The 10,649-nt window shown below is 37.3% G+C and overlaps 1 protein-coding gene across 2 annotated transcripts; it reads right to left on the reverse strand.

Moving 5' to 3' along the window:
• Window positions 1-6,786: 6,786 nt before the first annotated feature.
• LOC132166689 (uncharacterized) lies at window positions 6,787-10,623 on the reverse strand. Of its 2 annotated transcripts, XM_059577553.1 has the most exons (3): window positions 10,269-10,623; window positions 7,372-9,274; window positions 7,084-7,283 (listed from the first exon to the last, which is right to left on the reverse strand). In XM_059577553.1, exons 1-3 carry the CDS (start codon window positions 10,610-10,612, stop codon window positions 7,170-7,172), a joined length of 2,361 nt encoding a protein of 786 aa, XP_059433536.1. In that variant the 5' UTR covers window positions 10,613-10,623; the 3' UTR covers window positions 7,084-7,169. The 2 variants fall into 2 exon arrangements, with proteins under 2 accessions (XP_059433535.1, XP_059433536.1); XM_059577552.1 differs by having other exon boundaries at window positions 6,787-9,274.
• Window positions 10,624-10,649: the final 26 nt, after the last annotated feature.

The raw sequence follows: 10,649 nt of genomic DNA on the forward strand, positions 1-10,649 counted from the left end.
CTATTAACATCTTTATATATATATATATATATATATATATATATATATATATGCATAGGCTTGTGTTCGGCTTGGTTAAAAACTCAACTTAGGATCGGTTCATTTATTAAATGGGTCGTTCATGAGCACAAAATTATACTCGATTATTAAATGATACAAGCTCATAAAACTCAACTTGAATCGGTTAATGTTCATAAACAAGCTAGCTCGTATAAGCTCGGTTTGACTTGATACCTTGATCGTATGGTGGTTATTTATTTATTTATTTTTTATTTTGCTCTTTTTGGCTTCTTTGAGATCCTGAACTTTATTTTGTCACATTGTATTTATTACTCTATATTTACATATCTATTAATAAAAGTAGGTTTTACAAATATAAGTATGTATATTAATTACCAACTAATAATAAATATGTTATATGGGTTACTTAAATATGTATGCATATTTATATGCATGTGCGTTAATTAATATCTAAACATAAATAGTTTTTAATGGGTAACTCAATCGGTTGGGGACAACATTTCATAAGGATGTTATTTGTTCGAATCCACTTTTTCCCCTTTCCTTACGAAAATAAGATTGTTTCAAGTTAAAAAAAAAAAACTAGAGAGGAATTGGTTAGTTATAAGATTATAATGTATAAAGTATTAACGTACTTGTATATTGATCTTGCCTTTGCAATTTTTGTTTTGCATGATCTTTTGCTATACTTTTATGATGCTTGTTCTTGAATTTTTGTTGTTGTATCTTTGAGATATATTTCCAACACTTTCATATTCAATCGATGGGGCTATGAACGAATGTTCGATTGAACCTCTTTGTGGCTATCGAGGGATCGATCGAATCATTTCGTTCTAGGTTTGATTTTTTTTTTTTTTTTTTTTTTTCAATTCTAGGTTTGATTGATTGGCGCCAATTTCGATCGATCGTTTTTTGAACAAAGAACATTCCAAAACCCTATGTTTTTTCTAGATCTCTCTTCCTTCTTATACCATACTACATCAAAACTTACCAAATCCAATTACAACTGTTTGATCTCACCTACGTGCATGACATAACTCTAATTGTTGCAATTTCGATTGATTAAACCTTATCTCGATGGATCAAAGTCTACCAAGTCAGACTAAATGATTTTCCTTTCTTTTTTTGAATGCCAAATGATCGATCAATCAAAAGCTCATTTTTCTATTATTATTTGTTTTCATTATTCTTCCTACCAACCAAATTAACCAATTACTAAAATCCAAAACTTCCTTAAAAATCCCGGTCTAAGCTTATCCTTTGGCACTTTCTAATTTACAAGTGCTAGGATAAATTCCCAATTAATTATCATAATTAATACCTCGGATTTAGAAAAATCCTTAATAACCAAATTAAGAATTAGGATTCTCTCTAGTTCAAATGGCAATTAATTTTTGCAGAGTACTGGGCTACCAAAGGATCCATTTTGAAGGTGATTCAAAGATTGTGGTAGATGGGATTAATTCAGCAAAGGATGACTGGAGCCGAACCGGAATGCTCTTGGAGGATATAAAGTCCGAGCTTCAATCGTTTCCCCACTGGCGGGTGTCGTTTATTGGTCGAGACAGAAATAAAGCGGCGCATACTTTATCGAAGATGGCCATTCAAAATAATGTAACTAACCAGTGATTTTTTACTACTCTTGATTGTATCACCGATATTGTTAGGATAGAGTATTCTGTTCTGTCCTCTAATTTATCAATGAGAACGTATTCATATTTCTTCAAAAAAAAAAAAAAAAAAAATGAAACTAGAGAATATACAATTAGTTATATTTGAGAGATATTTTTGTCTACTCAAAAAGTGAAAAGACAAAAATACCCCTCAAATGAACTAGAGATGATCCTAATCCCCAAATTAAGGCCTAGAATTTATTTTTTTTTATCCTAATAAGCTTATGAAAATCTTCTTTAGTATGTAATATAAACTCTTTTAGCACCATTTTTTTTTTTTGAGAATAGAACTTGTTTCATTATAATAAATCAGTCAACTCGCGGAACAATTTGCTCGACCAAAGTAATCTCACGAATACAATCAGAGGTACTCCTCATCCATAATATCTTTAACGCTGTTGTTGCCGCTAATCTAGCAAGTGTATGAGCCGCATTATTGACCATTCATTTCACGTAAAGTACCTGCCACTGAGAAAAAATCCTCAGCCCCTGCTTCATGTCTTCCACGATATGGCCTATTTTGCTCCAGTCTTTCTCCATCGAGTTAAACGCGTCCATGATTATTTGTGCATCTCCATCCAACTGGATCTGAGAGAGGTTGAGGTCTTGCCCCAGACGAATGGCCTGTAATCCCGCCCAAGCTTCAGCTGCACTTGGGTCAAGAAAACCTCTTACTGCAACGCACCTGGCCGCTACCACATTCCCAGCCGCGTCCCGCACCACCACACCCATCCCCACCAAACCCAGGTTCTTGCAAACAGTTGCATCCCAGTTGAGCTTGTACTAACCCAGGGGTGGAGCCCGCCAAAGAGGCATTGGGACATTTTGACCCAGCTGACAAACCTTAGCCTCAAGAGTATTGGCTGACTTGAACTCTTCTACAGCTAGCACCGCTCGTTGCACAAGAATGGTTGGGTGGGTGAAAACTCCCCCATGGATCACATCATTTCGCCTCACCCAGAGTCGACGTACAAGCCCCACAAATAATTTTATCTTATCTTCCTCACATGAATAAACGTAGGACCCCTTAAGAAACTCTTCTGGATTTTCTTGCCACATCCACCCTAGGCATATCTCTCGCAGAGGGACAATCCCATAAAACGTGATAGCTAGTTTCTACATCTAGCCCACAAATAGGACAAAGAGGATCATTTACCATCTTTCTCTTGCATAAATTGTCGTAGGTAGGCAGAATTTCATGACAAGCTCTCCACAAGAAGTTATTTTCTGAACTAGGAATCTGTAAATGCCATAAGGTTTTCCAGACCTCACTAAACCTCCCCCCTGTAGAGCAGCCTGCTTGTGCTCTTTCTTCCATTTCCTTTGCTAAATAATAGGCACTTTTGACAGAGTAAACCCCCCTCCTAGTTCCCCTCCAGATCAATACATCATCTTGGTCGGTACTACTAAGGGGATTGACATAATTGCTTGGATTTCCAGCGGACTAAAGAGTGTCTCTAGTCGGCCCAAATTCCGCTAGTGAGTATCCCTCTCAATGAGTGTGCTAACAGTGGCCTTGGGTCAGTGGCACTTTGTCGTGATTGGATCATAAAAGTATCCTGAACTGTAATCCATTTGTCCATCCAAATTTTTGTCCTTTTCCCGTTACCTATCCTCCACATTAAGCCCTCTTTAAGAAGTCACCCGAACCCCAAATGCTCCTCTAAGCAAAGGATGGTTTATTCCCCAAACGAGCCTCCAAAAAAGACCCATTTGGGTAATACTTTGCCTTCATAATTTTAGAGATTAGGCTGTCAGGCTCATTCCATAACCGCCACCCTTATTTAGCAAGAAGGGCCTTGTTGAAACATTGGAAATCTCTAAAACCCATCCCTCCCTTCTTCTTTGCGGTCCCCATCTTGCTCCAACTCATTCAACGGATATGTGATCCATTCGCTTGTGGTAAGGGGGCATGTACTAGGGTATGGGTTCGAATCTCCGTAATGGAGAATCTCTACATATGTCTAATTAGTATTAGCCGCCTTGAATTCCTACATCTAGACCCTTCTTGTACAGCTCCCAATGGTTAGGTACTACAATGGTCATGTCCAAGTAGGATAGCCACAATTAATCTCTCCGGCGTACTTTTTAATTAGGAAATATATATATATATATATATATCATCTCTTTTTTTATATATAAGTAATAAGTATATTATCAAATACGTAGAGGGGCGCAACCTATGTATACATGATGTATAGATAGAAACCCATACTGATTAGAAAAAAGATTTACAAAGCTCTATGAAGTCATAAAAAGTAGACTCATACGAGTGTGACCAAGTCACTCTCCAGGAGAACAAAATATGTAACGCCAACTTCCTCAACTCAATCATGCTGCTCTCATTATCTTCAAAGCTGCGTGCATTCCGTTCTCACTATAGACACCACATCACACATAATGGGACGAGCCTCCATATGTGCAAAGCACGCTTTTTACCCAATTGTCCCCTCCAACTCCCCAAACTATCATTCACCTTTCGCTAAGGTTGGCAAAACGGGTTGTCGTGTCAACTCGTTCACGACCCATAATGACCCGCCACCCATTTAGTCTCAACCCGGACATGTCCCGTTTAGCTAAACGGGTGAAAACCCCAAACCCAAATACGACACAAGAAAATTAGCAGGTTAACATATCAACCCGTTATTTTTAGCACGTCGTGTCAACTCAACATGACCCGGTTAAAATAACGGATCATAAACGGGGTGACATGACCCATTTAACTTAGTTACCCATTTAACACGCTTTGACCCGACCTGTTTGACCCGAAAGGTGATGTAAGTCTAATATCATTGACATTCAATAATCAGAGTAATCAATATCATTCATAATTAAACCCATAACACAAAATCACTTACCAATTAAGCTAATATAAAACCATATTAAGAAAAAGATAGTAAAAAAGAGCTAGCAAAATCAAAGTAAGAAACAAAACATAAACAATATTCCATCATTACATATTGGGTTCCATTATCAAACACCACAATTATGCTCATTTTAAGGAATATTAATAGCTTGTGCTCCAGACGAACTTGGAATGTCACAGGAATTGATATCCGTTGTCAGAACATCTTCTTCTTCGCAATCCAATTTCATTTGAGTGTGTTCTATATCAAAAGATTAAGAGAAATTAATGTCATTATAGTTTAGTAAAAAAATATTAAGTAAATGAAAAAAATAATTAGTTTTTTATTTTTTATTTTATTTATTTATTTATTTTATTAAATGAGTGTGGTGGGTCACCCATGGGTGACCTGCCATAAACAAAATAAATGGGTTACTTGTTTATGACCCAAACCCGTTTAGGGTAAACCCAAACTCCGTAACTTCATGTCGTGTTCATGTTGGGTTTGCAGATCGTGTCAAAATTGCCAGCCCTACCTTTCGCGGCATAACCCAACTCACTCTAAAAAGTTGAAGGAACACATTCCATAACTCAGTTACAACCTCACAATGCATGAGTAGATGATCAATGGACTCTTCACAGTGTTCACACATATAACGTCACTCCATCACCATAACATTCATCTTCCGTACATTATCCAAAGTGAGGATTTTTCCTACCGCCGCCATCCACACAAAGAAAGCGACTCTCGAGGGAGCTTTCGAGGGAGCTTTCACCTTCCAAATACTCTTCCACGGACCAAACGCCTATGCCGATGTAGAGAGAGACTAATAATAGGATTTCACTTATTATTATTATTATTATTATTATTATTATTATTTATTTGGCACCGTGTATCCAGAGCTTCGCTCCAACTTATCTTAGGGGTGCACAGGCCCTCGGTAAGGAGTTTTCCGCAAGTGCATTTTAGTTAATTCAAGGGACGAACCTCCAATCTGATAACCACAAGAAGTAGGTTTCATGGATTTCGAACTTAAGACCTTGAGGAGCAAACTCAAAGTTCCAGGCTATCGAACCACTAGGCCAACTCCTTGGGGTTTATCTATCCTACAAGACCTTATACACCACATTCATTGGATTTGTGAATAACTTATCAATTCAATTCAAATGAAAATAATAATAATAATAATAATAATAAATAAATAAATTTCTCTCCAATGCACATAGAATAGAGCAAGTCGGTGTTTGCTGGTCAGCTTCAGACTGAAGTTGTAGCAAGTTGTTTGCTTCCAGCTGCATGCTGTTCACCAATGCAACTTGCCATTTGCTTGTCTCCAGTGGCAAGTTGCGTCTACAAATGTCGAGTCTTGACTGAGACGTCAAGTTAATGGTAATTGTAAGCATACACAACTCCATTCTTTCAATCACAAATGTCGAGATTTACATTACTTTAAAAAATAAAATAAATAAAAACTTTGTACCCATATTTGAGAGATTTGTTTATTCCCATGCTATTGGACAAGAGTATTCCTAAACTTCCTGTCTCGGAAAGAGTCAAATTTTCACCATGTTCCAATCACGGCTGCAATCCATGGCTACACTTGCAATACAATCAATCTCAAAAGAAGTAACATCAACCTTTTTCATGAATCATCTATCACCAAATACAGGCATTGTGTGTATGTGTTTTCCCTAAATAAATACCACAAACCCATTTTAGCTGTATATTATGACTGCTCAAAATCTGCATATGGGTTTGGAATATAGGTTAAAAGGAAAAATTACAATTTACCCCCTCAAAGTTGACATTGTTTTTCAATTCGAACATCAAAGTTTCAATTTTTACAATCCACTCTCACAAATATCTATTTTTTTTTTCAATTCGACTAATATTATCCCAAAATTTCCATATTGCCCTTAATTTTTATTTTTATTTTTTTTATTTTTTACGAAAGAAAAAACAAATTTGAGGGTACAAAAATGGCCAAATGGCCAAAAGTCACCCCGAATTTTTTTTTTTTATAATTTTTTATAAAAAATAAAAAAAAAATAAAAATTATGGGCAATATGAAAAGTTTTGGATACAATTGGTCAAATTGCAAAAATTTAAAACTTTGAGAGGGTGGATTGCAAAAATTGAAACTTTGGTGTTTAAATTGAAAAATATTGTCAACTTTAGGAGGGTAAATTGTAATTTTCCCTAGGTTAAACTAATGACAAAAGAAACAAAGGGATAATCAAATAGAATGGTTTGAAGCTATGGTTGGAGATGGTATTTGCTCTCAAGCCTCAATCTGTAGAATCCAAAATACTACTATCCATTGTAAACATCTCTTGAAGACAACAACCTTACTTTAGTAGTAATTACAACTGTACAGTGTGTAATACATGTCAAAGGAAGTACATAGAAGCTATTATATGTTAGTTTGCCTTGCATGTAGATTTATTATGCCCCGTTCCCTTGCACCTGGTGCAAGAGACTGGCCTCTTGGACACTCTCTGCGTTTCCGTCTGCTCTTTATGTTGGCTTGGCGGCCGGGGGGTGCATGGAGGAAGAACATGCAGAGAAGTTTTCTCATTACTTACAGGCATGAAAATAGCAGAAACATGTTTTATTTGCTTAGAATAGCTTAGACGGAAGCTATCCACTGTGAAGTACTCTGAACAATAATCATACACATTCCTACCTGTAGAGTAAAAGACAGCAATAGCATGGCGGCATGGTAGTCCAGATGCTTTCCATCCTAGACAAGTACATTCCCATTTATCAATATCCACAACATTAATGGAATCATCATGAACCTCAAAAAGGGTATCAGATGAGAACAGTACTTTAAGCCCCCGTGCTTTAGGTGTTTCTTCTTGTAATTTTCCCTCCTTGGATGGAGTAAGTTTTTCAGACCACCTACTTGATTCTATTTGACGACTATTAATCAAATCCATCGACTTAAATCTTAGCATTTCTACTTTCTGTATCATGGGTAACTCCCGCACTTCCTCTATCCAGTTGGCGTATAGTCCTGCAACATCTTCAGTGATGTCATTATAGCGCTCACCCTTAAATACTGCATTCGTCCAATACTCTGGCTCAATCTGCATGACCCACTCATAAGCTTTTAAAGAAACCCGTTTAATTTGCTCAGTATGCATTCTAAAACCATCAAGTCGGACAGCATGGGCAGCAGCCACAAAAGAGCCAGGCAAAGAACCCCTTCCATCTCCATGAAAGGGGCCCTTCAAGCTTTTCTTGAAGTTCTCCATGAGGTGGTATAGTGAGTAACCATAATCAGCATTCTGAAATGCCTCAAGTACCAATTTCTTTAAACCCTTCTCTCTGTCAGAGACAAAAGTTATGGATCTTGAAGTTGACATCGCAGATTTCAACTGCTCCAAAAACCAATGCCAATTATCATCATTCTCAGTATCTACTACAGCAAATGCAACTGGGAAAACACCATCATTCCCATCCAATGCAGTAGCTGTCAACAAAATTGCGTGGTACTTTGATTTTAAAGATGTAGTCTCAAGGAAAAGAAGGGGGCGACAATTCTGAAAACCACATATTGAGGCATGAAAGGATACAAAAAGGCGCTGAAATCTTTTATCTTCAGCAGTGCAAAGCTTAACAAAACTACCAGGATTTGCCTCCAACATTCTCGCACAAAACCCAGGCAACTGGTTATATGCTTCTTTATATGAACCCTGAAGTTGCTCCCGGGCATCCTCAATTCCACGCCAAACTTGAGTATAATTCAGCTCAATTCCAAAGTCCCGAAGAATGCTGTTAGCAATTTCCTTCGGTTTATGATGTGGGCTTTCTCGTAATCTTTCCTTTATGATACTCACCAACCAATTCTTTGATGGATGAGCAGACTTCCAAGACTTCCCTCCACATGAATGTGATTTATTCATCTTTTTAATCCTAAATGATTGTGATGATGAATCCCAGGATGCATGAATCCTCCAAGAACAGCCTTCTGCTATACATATGCCACTTGCACGATTAGTGTCATTCTTTTTTAACCTGTACATAAATCGATGTGCAATGGCATATTTCTGCAGTGAATCTCGAAATTCATACACACTTTTAAATACCTGACCTACACCAATGATGCCATCTTTCCATGATGCAACTAGTTTTTCCGGCGGGATGTCATTTGAACTAGCAAGAATCGAGGAACTGTTAGAAATGTCCTCACAGGGTGACATATCTTGCTGCTGCTTCAGATCATCAACTCCTGTTGCAGCATTGCGATTTTGGATAATCCTTTTTCTAGATGTAGTTTTCCTCTTCTCCTCAACATGGTCAGTGGCGGTGGCAGGACCATTTGCACCAATTTTCCAGGATGCATTTCGCCTCCGTTTCTTAACAGTATCAGCAGGAGTAGAGGTCATATCAATTATGCTTATGTCATAAGGAGTTGCATCAGTGGCAACAGCAATGGAACCAGTTGGACTGGAATGAGCAGCATCCAGATTTGAGTTAATGATTACTCCAGTACGCCTTTGGGCAGTTGCTTTGACAGATATAACAGAGTCATCAGATGTTGCCACAGGAAGAGAGACAGGGGCAACTAGGGTGGCAGCAGCAGGACCAATGCTGGAATTAGCATTAGTGAGTGCTGCAGTTGTATATATGGAAACAGGCGAAGCCACAATGGCATGATGTGCAGCAGCAGACGTAGTGAATGTAGCAACAGGGGGTACAGTTTCAGCCACTTTTATCCCACATGCGCTGCAAGTAATGACTAATCCGATTGAACAAAAGAAAAACTTGCAAAGTGCAACAACTATCATCAATCAATATGCACCATATACAGTACAGAACATTACTATCATTTTATTTATTTTATTTTTTTTGGAAAAAGTCTACATACTCTCCTCAAACTACAACCAAATTGTTAATGTCCCCCCCAAACTACACCAAAAATTGTCAATGTCCACAATTTTTCAAAAAGACAAAAATACCCTATAAATTCAGGGGGTTAAAAAAAAAAAGGTGAAGACCCACAGCAGTGCCATGTGAATGGGGGAGCCAAAATGGTTTGTTGGGTTTATTTGCACAGATGGTGTTAAATCCACCATTTTGGCAAATGCTTAGGGAAATCATAAAGTTCAAGCATGATGTCCAAAGGCAAGCATTATCTTTCAGACTTGGTGTCATGGGTCATTTTTTTTTTAAATAAAAAAATAAAAAAATTATTAAGGGTATTTTTGTCATTGGGGAAATCCAAAGTTTGAGAGATATTAGCGTAATCCAAAGTTTGGGGGGACATTGACAATCTACTGGTAGTTTGAAAGAGATATGTGGATAATTTTTTTTTTTTATAAGTAATCGAATTGAATTAAAAAGCAAAAAGGTCGCAACCCAAGTACACATGAAGTATACAAGAGAGACACCTAACTCGAAAAAGAATAAAAGATAAGAAAATCATTAAAGCTAGTAATATTAATTATGAAGGCACTCAGAGGCAGCTGTCCAATGATAACCATCATTTCATTGAAAAGCAACAAGATTTAGAATTCTCTGTTTTTTGATGCAATGACAACATGAAACTTCTTTGCCATAACTGGTTGAGCAGTGATTTTGAGAAAAATAGCAATTATTGACTGTTCATAATAACAACTAAAGAAAAAAAGCAACTAGAGCAACATTGGTCCGGCAAAAAGGATGTAACTAAACAACATGGAAGAATAAAGAAAGAAAAAAGAAAGGAAGAAAGAAATACCTGCTACGAATGTTCAAGTCTTCACAATCAAAACCTACTCTCCCCATGACAAAAACATCAGCAGTTACTGAACTGCCATGAAAATCATACATCCTTTTCAGGTCTTTGTCATTAGATAAGTTGATGAGAGTTCGTCTGTTTCCTGGGAGAAAATACTTGACGGACAGGGAATTGTATTCCAAATTCCACATTTCCGCTAATTTTAATTTGAGGTCATTAAAAATGGTTTCACGATTGATATCTACCGCATGTGCCTCTCCTCCAGCATATGACATTGATCCATCCTCATTTGTGACAAACTCACCACCAGATTGGCAGATTAATATAAGCTTTCCCCTTGCCATTGTAAAGAACTTCAGGCTAAAAAAACAAAAAACAAAA

This window comes from Corylus avellana, chromosome ca11 (assembly GCF_901000735.1).
Source record: "Corylus avellana chromosome ca11, CavTom2PMs-1.0".
Taxonomy (NCBI): domain Eukaryota; kingdom Viridiplantae; phylum Streptophyta; class Magnoliopsida; order Fagales; family Betulaceae; genus Corylus; species Corylus avellana.